Source organism: Hyperolius riggenbachi, chromosome 2, assembly GCF_040937935.1.
Source record: "Hyperolius riggenbachi isolate aHypRig1 chromosome 2, aHypRig1.pri, whole genome shotgun sequence".
Classification (NCBI taxonomy): domain Eukaryota; kingdom Metazoa; phylum Chordata; class Amphibia; order Anura; family Hyperoliidae; genus Hyperolius; species Hyperolius riggenbachi.
Window position 1 is genome coordinate 342,801,449 of NC_090647.1, and position 18,828 is coordinate 342,820,276.

Sequence of the window (18,828 nt, forward strand, 5' to 3'; positions counted from 1 at the left end):
TGCCTTGGCTGCTTGTCTGTGCTTTGAACTGATTTTTCTGCACTTACAGCTGTTCACAAGGTCACAGACAGGCTGGCTGTGATTAAAGACGCTGGCTGTGACTCATACACACAGCACACACACAGAGCCTGCAGGGGCGTGGGGGAATTGTGCATAACTTCTCCCTATCACAGCACATTCCTCTCTGGGTTGACAAGGCTCAACAAAGGAAAGAAGATTAGATATAATACAGAGACAGTGCAACTAGAAAAGGCTGCAGTAAGCCAGACCACATTAGAACAGGTATAGGAACTTATAGGATAGAAGAAATAAGGCTGAACATTTTGTTACAGAGTCTCTTTAAGCAGTTTGTAGAGGCAAAGTAGAGAACAAAATACCTTTTTCATGAGTCCAATGTGCTTGCCACAGCACTATGGCTAGCACGGTGGCAGAGGGTGGGGACAGAGGTAGTTCGGTAATGGAAGTACTTTACTCATTTGTTTCTTTAGCTGAACACTTTACTACCCACTTCACCTACATTTAGTTCAATACACAGGAAATGAGCAGGAGCATAGGTCAATCACTATGCTTGCACAGCTGGCTGTAAGCTTGTAGTTCATAGGAAGCGTGATTTCAAAGAGGACCTTTAAACCAGGATTGAACATAATCCTAATCAATAGCTGATACCCCCTTTACCTTCTCTTGAACAGATCATCAGGAATGTATGTGTGACTGATATTGAGATGAAATGCCTCCCACGGTGATGTCATTGACAGTTTCCTGTCTGTTAACCCTTATTCCATTGTGGGAGGCTGTTGCCAACTACCAAGCAAGTCGTTTTAGCCAAGCACATTGTTAGTGGGTGTGTTTATAGATAAGAGCAGTTTCTGCCAGAAGTAAAGATGAGGACCTGCAGGCTCATGGTGGATCAAACAAGATGAATAAATTACACAGCGACTATCTTTCAGTAAAATTCCTTTTTAAGACCCATTTCTGAACAGGAAGTTAGCAGCTATAAACTGATTTTCACATTTGAAAATGTAGAGCTATAATTCATTCTTGTAACTTACACTAAACAACATGTGGGTTTTCAGAACAACTTTAGCTTCGGATTTAGTTAAGCTTTAAAATATTTTTTACTAATGCAAAACTATGTAAATAACAATATGTATTTATCTAATTATCTCTTCCAGAACTATTATTTTGGTGAAATCAGCATTGGAACCCCACCCCAGAACTTCCTGGTTGCCTTTGATACTGGTTCCTCCAATCTTTGGGTGGCTTCTTCATACTGTCAAAGTCAAGCTTGCAGTAGGTAGCATTTGGAAATGGAGTATGGAACATACATTTGTAAGAAGCAAGTTATCATGGAAGAGGTTATTAGAGGATAATTGTATATTAAGATACAAAAGATTTTCTGCATGGCGTTGGTCCATTAGCCTTCTAATATTGGTAAATGATGCATCTTGTGAGAATGCATGCATTTCACTACCACAGCTGTGGTAGACACAAATAATTTGTTCAAAAGATTTAATGTGCTTAAAGAGAATATGTATTGTTAAAATCGCACAAAAGTAATTACCCTCTGACACAATTTCGCCGCTCCTCGCCGCATTAAAAGTGGTTAAAAACAGTTTTAAAAAGTTTGTTTATAAACAAACAAAATGGCCACCAAAACAGGAAGTAGGTTGATGTACAGTATGTCCACACATAGAAAATACATCCATACACAAGCAGGCTGTATACACCCTTCCTTTTGAATCTCAAGAGATCATTTGTGTTTCTTTCCCCCTGCATCTCTCATGCACTGAAGTTTCAGGCTGCTTGTTTCTTGCTGCAAACAGCTTTGCCCTTGTCTGTAATTCTTCAGTATGTGACAGCCCAGCCAGCTCAGAGGACGATTTATCGAGCTTGTAAAAGATAAGAGAGAGAAGAGAGAAGCTGCTCTAATCTAAATAATACACAGGCAGTGTGCATAGAGGGGCCTGGAAGGGGGAGTTCATAGCAGAACCACAACACTGAAGAACTTGGCAGCCTTCCAGACACAGGCTGACAAGTCTGACAAGAGAGAGATAAGTTGATTTATTACAGAGACTGTGATAGTACAAAGTGCTGCAGTAAGCCAGAACACATTAGAATAGCTTTTGGAACTTGTAGGATGATAAAAAACAGGATGCAATTTTTGTTACGGAGTCTCTTTAAAGCATAACTGTCAGGCATACAATAACAAATCAATTCTTTATTTTTATCTGGTAAACAAGTAATACGGATGCTAACCAGGCAATCCAAAAGTTAAAAATCACTCTTACTTTTTTACTCCATAAAAGATCATTTCCCTGTTTCCATGGCTCTTATATTTTACATCTGCCGACACAAAGGAAGTTGCAGGGCATGCTGGGTTTTCTTTTTTTCTTCGCTACTTCCCCCTCAGACATAACTAATGCAGCCTGATTGGCTGAAACCTCTTTCCCTCCCGTTTTCCCCTCCCACACCTCTGTTCCTCTCTAATTGGCCAATATTTCTCATACTGAGAAGCTGAGAAAAGCAGCTACCGAAATGAAACAAATAAATCAGCTCTGCCTCTGCAGAGTCACACAATGACAATGCCCTTTCTACCGGAGAACTGGGTGGGAGTGTCTGAAGACTGGGAGGAAGGCGGACAATGCATACACAGACAGAGGAAGGAAGGAAATCATGTCAAGATTGGCTTCAAGATAGAAAGGGTCAAAATGGAAAATGTTAAGAAGGATTTTCTTTTTTTATCTTAGAAAAATCACTAAAATAAAAATGTGGACAGTACAATATATATGATATGTAAGTAGAGCAATTATTTATCTACTTATATATGTGTTTTTTTTCTGAGATAGTATAGCTGACAGCTCCTCTTTAAAGAGAACCTGTACTGAGTAAAAATATTTAAAATAAACACATGAGGTAACTTCAAATGAACATTGCATAGTTACCTTGCCACCAGTTCCTCTCAGAAGCTCATTATTTTCTTCTGACAATAATCCCATCCAGTTCTGACAATATTTTGTCAGATCTGAAATAGATCAGTTGCTGTCAGTAAAATATCAGTTGCTGTCAGTTATAGCTGAGAGGAAAACGGATGTACCAGGTAATGTTCATGTTTCCCTATGGCTCAAGTGGGCGATGTTACAGTTTAACTGTGTGCTGACCAGAAAGCTGTTATGGGGTAATGGCTATTTTCAAAATGGAGGACGGAAAATTCCCTTGATCATAGTGAACAAATAGGACACGGGACAGGAGAAAGACACTGAGGAGTAGACTACATGGAAGGTAAGTATGACTTTTGTATGCTTATTTTGACTTTTATTTTCAGTACAGGTTTTCTTTAAGTTTCAGTCTTACAAACATGATGTCCAAATATGAGATCATTGTTGCAAATTCAACCATTTAAAGTTGTATGTCTGTACAATCATCTGCTATTGTCTGGAATTGACACTGCTCTAGGTATCTTCAATCTGCTGGGTGGATTTTCCCAGGTGATCATTACTATGTTCCTTCAATGAGTGGTGGCAACCTTCTTCACAGGGATGAGCACATGTGTCTGGCTGAGTGGCCTGTCCATGAGCTAGTCAGGCGTGGAGCTAGGGGGGGTCGGGGTAGGTCAAGTGCCCCCGGGCGCCGGGTCCCTAAGGGCGCCCAGCTGAGCTGATTTTTTTTTTCCTCTGCGGAGGGGAGCAGCGCAGAGAAGAGAAGAGGGAGAGCTATGCGGACGGTGGAGAAGGGGGCCATCTCCCCCCCTTCTCTCACCTTAGGGCTCTCCCTCCCTCCATCGCTGTCCCCTCCGTTATTGTCCAGGTGCTGGCGCAGCGGGCGGGACTCACCTCCGTCTCGCTCCAGCGCCGGCCGGAAGTTCGGATCCCGCAGCCGCTGCTCTGGTCTGGACTAGACCAGAGTAGCGGCAGATCCATCCGCGCTGCGACGAGACGGAGGTAAGTTCCGCCCGCCGCTGCCAGCACCCGGACATTAATGGAGGGGACAGCGAGGGAGAGAGAGCAGCTCTCTCCCTCTTCTCTGCGCTGCTCCCCTCCTGCTGGGGAGGCAGGGAGGGGGACACCTGGCTACCTACTCTGGGCATATATACCCCTGGCTACATCTACTGGGCATATATACCCCCTGGCTACATCTACTGGGCATATATACCCCTGGCTACATCTACTGGGCATATATACCGCCTGGCTACATCTACTGGGCATATATACCCCTGGCTACATCTACTGGGCATATATACCCCTGGCTACATCTACTGGGCATATATACCCCCTGGCTACATCTACTGGGCATATATACCCCCTGGCTACATCTACTGGGCATATATACCCCTGGCTACATCTACTGGGCATATATACCCCTGGCTACATCTACTGGGCATATATACCCCTGGCTACATCTACTGGGCATATATACCCCTGGCTACATCTACTGGGCATATATACCCCTGGCTACATCTACTGGGCATATATACCCCCTGGCTACATCTACTGGGCATATATACCCCTGGCTACATATACTGGGCATATATACCCCCTGGCTACATGGACTGGGCATATATACCCCCTGGCTACATATACTGGGCATATATACCCCCTGGCTACATGGACTGGGCATATATACCCCCTGGCTACATATACTGGGCATATATACCCCTGGCTACCTACTCTGGGCATATATACCCCTGGCTACATATACTGGGCATATATACCCCCTGGCTACATATACTGGGCATATATACCCCCTGGCTACATATACTGGGCATATATACCCCCTGGCTACATATACTGGGCATATATACCCCCTGGCTACATGGACTGGGCATATATACCCCTGGCTACATATACTGGGCACATATACGCCTGACTATATATACTGGGCACATATTATTCTCCTGGCTACATATACTGGGCATATATACCCCTGGCTACATATACTGGGCACATATACCTCTGGCTACATATACTGGGCACACATATCCCTGCCTACATATACTGGGCACATATACCCCTGGCTACCTGTTCTGTGGACATCTCTACCCCTGGCTACCTGTTCTGGGGACATCTATATCGCTGGCCACCTATTCTGGGGACATCTATACCGCTGGCCACCTATTCTGGGGACATCTATACTGCTGGCCACCTATTCTGGGGACAACTATAGACCTGGGGCTACCTATTTTTGGGGAACCACGTCAGATTGAGTGTATTTTGGAGAACTGCTGCCAGGTGAGAGGTGTCTACCATATTAAGGGGGCATTCTACCTATTTATGTGAAATGCTGTCTATTTATGTGACTCATGACTGCTGAATTTGTCTTGTTGGGGGCCTCATGGTTACTGAATTTGTCTTGTTGGGGGCCTCATGATTTGTTGGGGGCCTCAAGATCGCTGAATTTGTCTTGTTGGGGGCCTCATGATTGCTGAATTTGTCTTGTTGGGGGCCTCATGATTGCTAAATTTGTCTTGTTGGGGGCCTCATGATTGCTGAGTTGGTTATGTTGGGGGTCTCATGATTGCTGAATTTGTCTTGATGGGGGGGCTCATGATTGCTGAATTTGTCTTGGAACATGCTGGAAGGTACATACTGAGGGAGGGTGGGTGAGCGTGAGCCTGCTAACCTCCATATACATTTGGCTCCACCCATAACCACGCCCACATTTATTATGTGACCACGCCCCTTTTTGGCGCGGCGCAACCTTGACTTTGGGGGGCGCATTAATAGTCTTTGTCCACGGGCGCTGAAAACCCTAGCTACGCCTCTGGAGCTAGTCTAGTGTGAAGGACAAGTACATGTGTTGCATAGCTGACCACCATCCATTGTTTATACTCAGAATACAGCCTTCCTCTTCATTTTGCATTTATCAAATTCCTACTTGCTTTTTTTTTTTTGTCTCATCCCTCTCCAGTGTTCTTTCTAAGCCCACCATTCATACTTTCCCCTATATAGTGTCTCTCATCTCCCTACTGCTTTTTAACACCTATCTCTTCATCTACATCTACATCAAAGCAAGTCTGATTTAATGATGTTCTCATGTTCGGTAGAACAAAAACAGACACTGAACACCTTAAAGTGTACCTGCCTAGTACCCTCTGAAAGTTTGCATCTGTATTCCCATCTATGAATTAGCACTGCCCAGGCCTACTGACTCATGCCTGAGCTGTAGCATGGAACTGCTCATGCACGGCTAACATATTAGCATCTCTTATTATGGCCTGATTCAGGGTTGGACTGAGACACTAAGGGCCCACCAAGAAAGTTTCAGCCTGCCCCCCCCACCTCCGATCCCTCTCCCCCCCCCCTCCATTTTGGGCTCATATACACATGTACTCCAGAAATTTTGCATGATTATGGTAGGGAATAGATTGTGAACACTTCTGAGGACAGTCTCCAATAGGGATATGTCCACATGCGGCGCGCGCAGTATTTATCTACTTATATATGTGTTTTTTTTCGGAGATAGTATGGCTGACAGTTACTCTTTAAGTTCCACTCTTACAAACATGATTTCCAAATATGAGATAATTGATGCAAATTCACACTAAGGGCCCACCACAGTCTCCAATAGCGATATGTCCATACGACAAAAATAAATGGGTGTCACCACGCACTGGAACATGGGCGTGGTCATGATGGGTCATGGGCAGACTTAAAAAAAAACCACACAAAATAAGTAGCGGTGTTATTCACAGAGATTAGGTCCGACCAGAAACATTTTAGACAAAATAATCAAGTAGTTACATGCCTCATGATAATTCATCAAGTAGTCAAATGGCAGCAGATTTCCCCACAAAATGCAATCAGATTGGCAGCAGATTTCCCCACAAAATGCAATCAGATTGGCGGCAGATTTTCCCACAAAATGCATTCAGATTGGCGGCAGATTTCTCCACAAAATGCAATCAAATGGGGGGCAGATTTCCCCACAAAATGAAATCAGATTGGCGGCAGATTTCCTCACAAAATGCAATCAGATTGCCGGCAGATTTCCCCACAAAATGCATTTAGATTGGCTGGAGATTTCTCCACAAAATGCAATCAGATTTCCCCACAAAATGCATTCAGATTGGCGGCAGATTTCCCCACAAAATGCAATCAGATTGGCGGCAGATATCCCCACAAAATGCAATCAGATTGGCGCAAGCCGGCAGATTTTCCAGTTTAGGTAGGCAGGTACATAGGTGTCCCCAGTATAGATATACCCTGGTCTATAGGTGTCCCCAGTTTAGGTAGGCAGGTCCCCAGTTAGTGGGGGCCCCCATGCTGGAAGGGGGCAGTGGGCACGAAGCGGCGGGGAGGGGGAAGCCTCCCCCCTCCCTCACCTAGGGCCCACCCTTCCGTGCTCCCCCCAGTTTAGGTAGGCAGGTCTCAGTGCCCCCATGCTGGAAGGGGGGGCAGTGGGCACAGAGCAGCGGGGAGGGGGGAAGCCTCTCCCCCTCCCTCACCTAGGGCCCCCCTTCTACGCTCTCCCAGTTAGGTAGGCAGGTCTCAGTGCCCCCATGCTGGAAGGGGGGGGGCAGTGGGCACAGAGTGGAGGAGAGATGGGGAAGTCTCCCCCCCCTCCCTCACCTAGGGCCCCCCCCCCTTCCACACCACCTCTCCAAAATTGCAGCCAGCAGCGGCAGCGAGTGGAAATCACTTACCAAGAGAAGAGCTCTGCGTGCCGCTGCTGGTCTGGTCTCCTGCTGCACTGCACTGTCCAATCAGGCTCTCACAGGAAGTACTGCGAGAGCGTCATTGGACAGTGTCAGTGCAGAAGACCAGATCAGTGGCACGCTCTTGGTAAGCCGTTCCGCTGGCTGGCTGCAATTCTGGAAGGGGGGAGCGCGGAAGGGGGGCCCTAGGTGAGGGAGGGGGGAGGCTTCCCCCCTCCCCGCCGCTCTGTGCCCACTTTCCCCCCTTCCTGCGCTGTGCCCCCCTCCTTATCAGCACTGGGGCCCCCAGGAGGCGGGGCGGCAGGGGCCTCCGATGGAAAAATCGGTGGTTCGGTGTCTCAGTCCGAGCCTGGTCTGATTTGGTGAGGTCTGTATGCTACCTAATGCATAGTGGTTAAACAGTGTACTAGTTAAGGGCTCTGCCTCTGACTGTTACGGAACAAACAGGTATGGTACAGGAAGACCACAGTTTGCAGAACACTGACACTGAAAGAGGAAGTGAAGTGTGCAAAAAGGTGTTTATTATAAACCATACCATGCAAATAAGATGCAACAAAATGTATAATAGTTATTTAGCTTAATATCTACAGTGCTTTTTGTAACCACCTCTCTAGTCTCTATTGAACTCTGCTGCTGATCGCATCCACCTCTCTTCCTGCTCCTCTGATGCTGGCCCCTCCGACAATCCCTCCATTGGTTGCCAATAAGCCAAAGGATCCAGTTTAAACTCACAAAATTATCATACAAAGCTCTGCATAAGCTATCCCCCCATACATTTTTTTCCATTAATTTTCAGATATCATCAGGGCATCCAGCACTTCTTCGAGTGACATCTCTCTTTTGGATGTGTTGAAATACTCATGTATCTATGCTCCCCGCTATAGTCTGTTTTGTACTATGTACAGCTCTAAGGAATATGTTGGTGCTATATAAATATTAAAGTCCTAAAGCCAATATAGGCATCATTTTCACTTTAAAAAGGTAGTCTGAAAGTAATAGTGAATTTGACTGTAAATTTAAGCTGCACCTCAGAAATACATCAAATGGGAACATAAAATGCTCAGGGCCGGCCTTTGAGCATGCGCCCTGTCGCCCCTTGACGCCCCGCTGTCTCTCCCTGCGTCCTCTCTGTCTGTAATTAGAGCAGGACTACAAGAACATGGTCGCGATGTCCACAAATGCGGACAATTGGCGGCCATTTTCTTGTAGCCCTGCTCTAACTATGGAACGGAGGCGGGGAGAGAAGAGTGGCGTCGGCGCTGGAGCGTGGAAGTCAGGTGAGTCAGTCTCTGCCCGGCCCGCTGCTGCAGAAGGGGGGAGGGATTGACTGGGGGCATACTACCTACACTGGGGGCATACTACCTACACTGGGGGCACACCACCTACACTGGGGGCATACTACCTACATTGGGGGAATACTACCTGCATTGGGGGCATACTACCTACATTGGGGCATACTACCTACACTGAGGGCATACTACCTACACTGGGGGCATACTACCTAAATTGGGGAATACTACCTACATTGGGGGAATACTACCTGCATTGGGGGCAAACTACCTACATTGGGGACATACTACCTACATCATACTACCTACACGGGGGGCATACTACCTACACTGGGGCAGCTATGCTACTACACTGAGGGCATACTACCTACACTGGGGGCAGCTATACTACCTACACTGGGGGCAGCTATGCTACCTATGTGGGGCCACTATACTACCTACACTGGGGGCAACTATGCTACCTATATGGGGGAAACTATACTACCTATACTGAGGGCTACTATACTAGCTACCTTTACTGTGGCAACTATACTACCTATGCTTAGCTACCTACACTGAGGGCACCTACACATGAGATCCTATACTGAGGGCACCTATACCTGGCTACCTACCTACCTATACTGAGTCTGAGGGCATTTTTTGGGGAGGGACACACCACAGCTATAACGAGCGTTGCAAATTGTTGGTGCTATATATAGGCCTGTGTGTGTGCGTACGTATGTGTGTACGCGTGCAAAGAGGATGGGGGGAGGGGAACCAAAATCCGCTTTCGCTCAGGGTGCAGTGAAACCTAAGGCCGGCCCTGCTTGTGCTGCTCTTGTTAGACAAAATAAGTGTTTTTAACCACTTAAAATGATTAGAAAAATATATTTTATGCACTGGTACTTACATTTTACTATTGGGAGGTTAATCCAACTGTAAAGAAAAAAACATTTATAAGTATTTAAAGCATATGTCTTTTTTTCTTACATTGTCTTCATTAACTTTTAGCCAACCATCCCTTGTTCAATCCTTCACAATCCTCTACATACACTTCCAATAATCAACAGTTTTCCATGTGGTATGGCAGTGGAAGTATGACCGGAGTGCTGGGTTATGACACAGTAACTGTAAGTAATCTCTAGTCTGTGCTGTTTGAGAAAGCATTATATAGTAATTCTTATGCCCTTAACATAAAAAAACTCAAACCTGGATGTTATATTTACTGTAGTTTCAAAGAGTTTTATTGTCAAAATCAAAGAGACATACAAACAGCTTCAACAATATACCCCACAGACGGGGCAAGTCATTTGATAACAATGGTTTTATCAAAAACAGAAAAAAAAGCAATGAACACAACAGTCACAAGATGGATATTATATTTAGTAATCTTTGCCTTATTTAATGAAACTCAAATTTCCATTTACCTTATAGTGCATGTGAGTGATGACTTATTTTTGTTTAGTACTGATTTTATGCTGGGAATATAAGGCTCGATTCTGAGCCATTTAGATGGCTCGATAGATAATTTCCGACACGTCCTCTCTCCCGCCCAATCGTTTTGCCGCTTGATTCTGCAGTGAGGACAATGCAAAAAGATTAAAAAAACTAGCAGAAGATATGAGAATCGCCTGCGGAATCAAGCGGGGAATTGATCGAGCGGGAGAATCGAGCAGCAAAATCGAGCCGTGTATGCCCAGCGTTACAGTATTGAATGCAGAATGTATTTACATTGCTAATCTTCATCATCCTCTTATAAAAAGAGTGTCAAAAAGTGTGACACTTTGAATTATGTCATACTGGAGGCTTAGTAGTTGAACAGTAGTTACTACTTGTAACAAGCTGTTTTATAGTAGTATTTAGTACTGAGTTAATTTAGGATAGGTAATTTGAGTACTTTCTTGTTTGGGGACTGAAAAGGTGTTTTATTGAAAAAGTGCAAAAACATCTGTAAGAAAAATCATGACAAATGCTTAATGACTCAGTGGGCTAATGAGTTGAGCTGTATAGGTTTAGCGATGTGAGAACACTATAGGCCTGATCCAGTTCACTTTTCTCCTAAGTTTTCTCCTAGGAGATCATTTTTCATCCTCTGTTTAACCACTCTACAACCCCAGGGCCACCTAACGCCAATTGGCGGCCACAGAGTGGCTCCCCCAGGACCGCCTAACACCAAGGCATCAAGTCCTGGGGAGGAGATTAGGCTCATGCCTATGAGAGCGGATTGACCCCTGATTGGCCATCGGGGGGAGGGAAGAGATGGGGGGAAAAACAGTCACATTTATTTAAAAAAAACAAATACATTCATAAAAAAAAGCCTGGAGCAGCGATCAGAGCCAGAAAGCTCTGTTGGGGTGCAGAAAAAAGGGGGGTGTTTAAATTTGTGTGCTCTAAGTTGTATGGCTCTGCAGCGAGCTGTTAAAGCTGCAGAGCACTAAATTGTAAAAAAGCAGCCTGGTCACTAGGGGAGTGTAAGCCTGTGGTCCCTAAAAAGGTTAAAGGAAACCAGAGCTAAGTTATTATGAAAGTTTCATAGATACCTGGGTCTTCCTCCACCCCCATGCCCCCCGATTGCTCCCACGCTGCTGTCCTAAGTCTTTTCCCTCCTTGGTACTGGGTCCTGCAACTTCAGCCCGTCTCGGGCAGTCTGTGCAAAAAAAGTGTGCCCTCTACGTATCTCTCAAGCGGCTGCTGGTGATGTGCTCCACCTCTGTGATGTCTCTGAACTGCAGATATTAGCCAACTCCTGGATCAATGAATCTTGCAATGTACGGTGCATACACACATTCAATTTTCATTGACCAATGATTGGCCAATTGTAGTATAGTATTATATTCCGTGTAGTATGAGAGCTTATCTACACAATCTGATCATAGTATTCAAGGTCTGTTGACCCTTGTACTACATGGAGGTGGTAAAATTAGCCAGTGATTGGCTAATCAAAATTGGATGTGTGTACGCACCTTTAGTCACAAGAGCAAATGTAAAATATGCATACAAAGTTTTTAATAACCACCTCAAAATTAAATGGACCCTGAATAAAAAAAAAATGATCCGAATCTGGACTTACCTGGGGCTTCCTCCAGCAACCTGTACCCCTTGAGGTCCCTCGGCAACTTCGGCTGAAGTCTTTCGAGAATCGCGCAGGCGCAGTACGCTTTACCAACCGGTGTGATGACACGTCAGGAGCGCTGATGGGCCGTGCATGCGATCAGCCAAAGTTGCAGGGTTAATGGAACAGGACCACGGAGGGGACCCAGTGGACGAAGAGGGACCTCGTGCGCTACGGGGGCTGGAGGAAGCCCCAGGTAAGTCCAGATTCCATTTATTTTTTGTGTTCAGGGTCCCTTTAAGCAAAAATATATTTGTAAATAATCTGTTTCGATACTGAGTGTATTAAGATAATAGAAATTAAAAAATGCCCGTTAATTACTTTCGTCAAAATGCATTAAGATATATATTTATAAATAATTTAAAATCATTATTAAAGTATACTACATTAAAATCTTGTGTTGCTTTTGATTGACATAAATACTTTTCAGGGTTCTTCATTGAATTGTATATTGTAGGTACAAGGGCTCTCCATTCAAAACCAGGAGATTGGTCTAAGTGTCACTGAACCAAGCAGCTTCTTTTATTATGCCAAGTTTGATGGTATTTTTGGAATGGCCTACCAATCACTGTCAGCACAACAAGCTACAACTGCTGTACAGGGTTTAATACAACAAAATCTCATTCCTCAGCCCGTATTCAGCTTCTACCTCACTAGGTGAGAATCCACACACATTACATGAAGGCATGGTTTTGAGCATGCGTGTTTAAGTGCAGGTTTACAGTACATATGTCCAGGATGTGATAATAAGGCCACAGCACAGCAAGAGAGCACTGTATACATGGGTCAGCAGCTGCCAGGTTGCTTAGGCTCAGTTCTCACTTGCACCAAAAACATACCGTTCGGGACATTTTTGGGGCTGTGTTGCAGTACATGGAATGCAAAGTCCTGCCCGGCTGCACTTTTACCCAAGGGGGATAGCTTTCCCATAGAAACCTATGGCTCTGCACAAGAATGAGACGAGAAAACAGTGTAAAGCAGTCACTGAACTGGTCTGATCTGAATGGGCCGTTTGATCTGTCGCAAGTCGGAACTAAAGCTGGCCACTAACGGTCCAATTTCTAGCGAAAAATCGTTCAAGCGATCAGAAATTCTGATCGGACGAAAAATCGTTTACTACACCATCAACTAACCAATCATTACTTCCCATCTATCACGACCACCAAGACCATCTATCACGACCACCAAGAAAATCCAAATTTTCGTTCGACGAAAATTCATTCGGGCGACAAATCGATTGTGTCCACCAATGGAGATTATTTACAACCAATCCGATCAGAATTTCTGATCGCTCGAATGATTTTTCGCTAGAAATTGGACCGTTAGTGGCCAGCTTAAGCCTTAAGCTGGCCACTAACGGTCCAATTTCTAGCGAAAAATCGTTCGAGCGATCAGAAATTCTGATCGGACGAAAAATCGTTCACTACACCATCAACTAACCAATCATTGCTTCCTATCTATCACGACCACCAAGAAAATCCAAATTTTTGTTCGATGAAAATTCATTCGGGCGACATTTTTTTCACTCGTTCATAATCGATTGTGTCCACCAATGGAGATTATTTGCAACCAATCCGATCAGAAATTCTGATCGCTCGAACGATTTTTCGCTAGAAATTGGACAGTTAGTGGCCAGCTTAATTCCATACTTCTGCTGTTACCGTGGCTCTGCTACTCTCCAGTACATGACTGTCTAAATTAAGCTTATCTGCTTGAAGGTTAATTAATATTTCCTGTTTTCAGAAAACTTCTTCTTAGTTGCACACATTCTGACTACAAAATCTTTTTTCACTTCCTATGCTATTTGTACTTAGATCTGAGATGGGTATAAGCTAACAATTCGGATGAATGCAAAGATAAAAGTGACCCATTTAATATCTGATCCGTAGTTTAAAAAGTTTTATGCAAAATCAATCCTAATCGTTTCTGACTTTTCATTCTGTATATTTCCATTTTGACATTAAACAAATATGAAGAGATCCCCTTTGGCAGAAATGTTTGTGATCTCCAGTAAAGAAATTGCCTTTTTTTGTGCTAAGACTAGACCTGAAAACAATTACTTTGTCTAAAAAATGAAATAGGGATTGGGATTGTTGGTAGCAAATTCAAATAAGCCTTCAAAAATCCATATTGGACCACTGGTCCTGTCCAATAGGAAGCCTCTGTGCCAAATAAAAAAAAAACTGGTGTTGGGGTTCTCTTAATTTAGTGCCAGTTGTGCAACAAAAACAGATGCCGGGGGAATGTTGCCTGATTGGAATTCATGGCAATTATTAGAGAGTGTTGAAAGCAAAATAGAAATCAGTTCCCTCAACCCAGCCCGAAATAAATATTTGGTATAATGTGTTCTGCTAATAAAAACATTCTCATCTGTCTTCTTAGCCAATCTGGAGAAGTGATACTTGGAGGAGTGGACAGCAGTTTATATTCAGGCCAAATATACTGGACTCCAGTAACTGAACAGATCTACTGGCAGATTGGTATTGAAGCGTAAGTATTGAATACAGAAATTATTTCTTCTGCAGATGGCAGAGATTTAGGCATGTTATGAAAATAATAGTCACTTAAGGAGTCTCTCTGTAGCACCAATAGAATTCTTTAAGACATCAGTACAGAAAATCAGCTTCTCAACCAATCAATCATCCACTAAGAATTTTTGTTCAAGCGCCAAACATATTTGTAATATTGTTTTTCCTAGTCAATCAGTTATTCCATCTGACATTAAGGTGAATCATACAATTATGCTTCATTACTTTAGAATTCTAAATGAACAAAATAAAGATTTTCTAGATGGTCTAATCCCCCCCCCCCCCCCCCCAAAGTAATAAAATAAAAGATACTGTACATACACAATCCAAAACATTATCTTAACATGATTCTCTTTCAAGTGGGTCAGTTCCCTGTGACTGGTGTAAAGCTGATGCTTTCCCCTTATTTAAGAAGGGTAAAAGATCAGAACCAGGTAACTACAGACCTCTGTACTCGCTTACATGCTGTTTTGCCAGTTGGACTGAGCAACTGCGGTTCACAAAGTGCTTTTGAATATAGAACCCTGAGACTCCCCTATGAAGATAGACTAATCCAAATCCTGTTAGATTTTTGCAACCTATTGTTTAGTGACAGCACATTTTATACATATGCATACACATGCATATTGGATTTTACAATTTTTCGTAATAGCGGTCCTTTAAAGAGAACCCGAGGTGGGATTTAATTATGTTAGTGGGGCGCAGAGGCTGGTTGTGAACACTAACACCAGCCTCTGTTGCCCCATGGTGTGCCTCCATGACCCCCCCCCCCCCCCCCTGCGCGCCGCTATACCCCCCGCAGTGCTGACGACACACAGCGTGTCGCCAGCACAATGTTTACCTATGCGCTGTCTGTCAGATACAGAGGAGGCGGGGGAGCGGCACTAACATAATTAAATTCCACCTCGGGTTCTCTTTAAGTCTACACCAGTTTTCTATTCACTAGTATAGCTAAGACATGAACTTACCTTAAAGAAAACCTGAACTGAAAATTAAAAGTCAAAATAAGCATACACAAGTCATACTTACCTTCCATGTAGTCTGCATCTCAGTGTCTTTCTTCTGTCCCGCATCCTGTTTGTTCACTGTGATCAAGGGAATTTTCCGTCTTCCATTTTGAAAATGGCCATTACCCATAACAGCTTTCTGGTCAGCACACAGTTAAACTGTAACATTGCCCACTTGAGCCATAGGGAAACATGGACATTACCTGGTACATCAGTTTTCCTCTCAGCTATAACTGACAGCAACTGATATTTTATTGACAGCAACTGATATGTTTCAGATCTGACAAAATATTGTCAGAACTGGAAGGGATTATTGTCAGAAGAAAATGGTGAGCTTCTGAAAGGAACTGATGGCAAGGTAACTATGTAATGTTCATTTGAAGTTACCTCATGTGTTTATTCTAAATATTTTTACTTAGTACAGGTTCTCTTTAAAGAGAAACCGTGACCAAGAATTGAACTTCATCACAATCAGTAGCTGATACCCCCTTTCCCATGAGAAATCTATTCCTTTTCATAAACAGATCATCAGGGGAATCTGTGTGGCTGATATTGTGGTGAAACCCCTCCCACAGTGGTCCTGACAGTTTCCTGTCTGTGAACCTCATTGCATTGTGGGAAATAACAGAAGTTTACAGCTGGGCCCAACTGCCAAAAAAGCAAGCAGCATCTCCTTCCACTGACATCACCTACCAGCAGTAAAAATGTCACCAGGTAAATGTCAGAATGTAAATCAGGGAGAGGAAAGATTTTACAATGGGAAAACACTGACTAAATAATTTATACATAATTATTGTAAAAATGAAGCACTTTTTTATTACATTATTTTCACTGGAGTTCCTCTTTAGAGGTCTATATACGCAAGCTCTAAAGAATAAAGGTTGCCACACACGATACAATACAATGATCCAATTTTACGGTAACTCAATAAAAAAGATTGGATTTCCGTAAAAATTCAAAAGCTTTTTTTTTTATTCGAGCAAGAAATCTGACCGGATTTTCCGTTTTTATTCAATAAAAGTCAATCAGGAATGGTGGATTTTTCTGATCAATTTTTATGAAAATTGAATGGTGTGTGGAAGCTTGTCAATTAATTAATATATACACCCAAGCAATTTTCCTAGCATTTCCAATCATTTTTATCATAACTGAGGAAAAATGTAACATATACTGTATGTGTGGTACATTGGTCAGATATTTGAAATGTTACAATCAGTTCGAAAAATGTATCGCTATTCTTGAATTGAACAGATATTTAAAAATTGAATGGTGTGTGTGGCCACCTTAAGTTTTATTATCTAGCAGATAAAGAAGTGCTGCCTCATTTGTTTTCTGGCTTTATGGTACACAGTAGTATTATGAATGGCTGAAATGTTGAAAAGATAATATACATTTGTCCTCCATATTTTTGTATCCTTAGATTCTCTGTCAATGGACAAGCAACCGGCTGGTGCAGTCAGGGCTGCCAGGGCATTGTGGATACAGGAACCCCTCTCCTCACTATTCCACAGCAGTACCTCAGCACTCTCCTACAGACTCTTGGTGCTCAGGAGGGGCAAAATGGCCAGGTAATTTCAGTGTCAAATCTATGATGTTATAGCAATCGAGTGCTTACATAGATACAATAAACAAAAGTTTTCATAACTTCTCTTTCACATTTTTTCCAGTATTATGTAAACTGCAACAACGTGCAGAATCTGCCACCCATCAGTTTCACCATCAGTGGCACTCAGTTCTCCATTCCTCCTTCAGGATACATACTACAGGTGACTATAGACACAAATGTATCCTGTCTTTATGTCAGAAAGGATACAACAACATTTTTTTTTACTGAGCTGTGTTGCCATTCTTTTTCAGATTAATGGATATTGTGTTGTTGGTTTCGAGTCAACATATCTGCCTTCTCGAAATGGTCAGCCTCTTTGGATACTGGGAGATGTGTTCCTTCGTCAGTACTATTCAGTTTATGACTTTGGCAATAACCAAGTTGGTTTTGCTGCCATGGCTTAGACCTGCGGTATGAAGGAGCCTGGAAGAACTCTGGGCAACACTATGATTGAGATATCAAAGGCTTCACTGGGATATTTAAATGTATAACTTCGCACTAAGATAAATATCATGTTGAGAATGTCATTTCATTAAACAATGTAAGTTTGCACATTATTATGTTGTTGTAATGACTGATTCACATAGACAACCATCCACAAATCTACTAGACTAATAAAAATATTCTAAAAGTATAATATATATGAGTGAGGAAAACTGACATTGATGCTGCAGTTCTTAGGGTACAGATTAGCTTGAGGTAGCACTGCAAGTCAGCTAATACTGGCCACACATTAATTCCCAAAGATCAGCTAAGTCTATACAGCTCTCCCTGAACGATATATCCAAACAATATCCAAAATGCTGGTCCTCGTATTAAGCAGACAGTTCTGATATCGTACAAACATGATCAAATTACACTATGTATAGCCAAATGGCCATGCTCAGCAATTGCTCTGAAATTTCCCTGACCAGAGGGAGCTTGGGGCAGACATAGATGGCTACTAACAATTGGCATTCCTGAAGGCTGTAAGGGATGTTTTCCTCTAGAAATTAGCAAACCAAAAACACGTGATTTTGGGATTATGTGATGTGCACTTTCATGCGTTTTTATAGTGCGTTTTCAGATTCCAATACACTTCACTCACGTCATCTCACATCCCAATGACGTACAGCCAGGTTAAATGGTCCCTCAAAACTGTCCCTAGGCTGTACCCACAGGTTGCGCTTCACAATCTCCTAGGTCACAAATTACCACACAATCCACTTATTCAGAGTTAGGTGGTGCACATGATTTAGACAACCACGTCCATAAAATTCAATTTCCCTTATAGTTGCACTCAGTCCTCAGGTCCTTCACATTCAGATCCCAAGAACCAAAATGAATTTACACCTTAATGAATAAAAAAGATATATAGTGTAGTCTGTTTCAACAACCAAAGAAATTAGCACCCTTTTTGTGACAAACACACTCTAGGAGCAATGTGTATACATAGACCAGGGTTAGATGCCCAACACCACCTACTTCAGGCACTCCCCCCCAGTTATCCCTGCTCACCAGCAGCAAATTACAGCAGGCTTCACATCAAGTCCACCAACTGCAATATGCCCAATATGGTAGTCACCACGGGTTGTAAGCTTTAGACATAATCTAGGGACTCAAACAGGAATGATCATGTGTAAAACCATATTTTTAATAAAACATTAAAAATGGTAA

The 18,828-nt window shown here is 43.1% G+C and overlaps 1 protein-coding gene across 3 annotated transcripts in view; it reads left to right on the forward strand.

The window, feature by feature from the left end:
- The window catches only part of LOC137546726 (gastricsin-like), a 32,166-nt gene extending 14,437 nt beyond the window's left edge, over positions 1–17,729 (forward strand). For all 3 annotated transcript variants that reach the window (XM_068269499.1, XM_068269501.1, XM_068269500.1), the window contains 7 exons: positions 1,173–1,290; positions 9,931–10,049; positions 12,489–12,688; positions 14,414–14,521; positions 16,987–17,134; positions 17,234–17,332; positions 17,424–17,729. In XM_068269499.1, coding sequence (XP_068125600.1) covers positions 1,173–1,290; positions 9,931–10,049; positions 12,489–12,688; positions 14,414–14,521; positions 16,987–17,134; positions 17,234–17,332; positions 17,424–17,576 — 945 coding nt within the window. In that variant the 3' untranslated portion in view covers positions 17,577–17,729. The remainder of the gene's footprint in view (positions 1–1,172; positions 1,291–9,930; positions 10,050–12,488; positions 12,689–14,413; positions 14,522–16,986; positions 17,135–17,233; positions 17,333–17,423) is intronic.
- Positions 17,730–18,828: the final 1,099 nt, after the last annotated feature.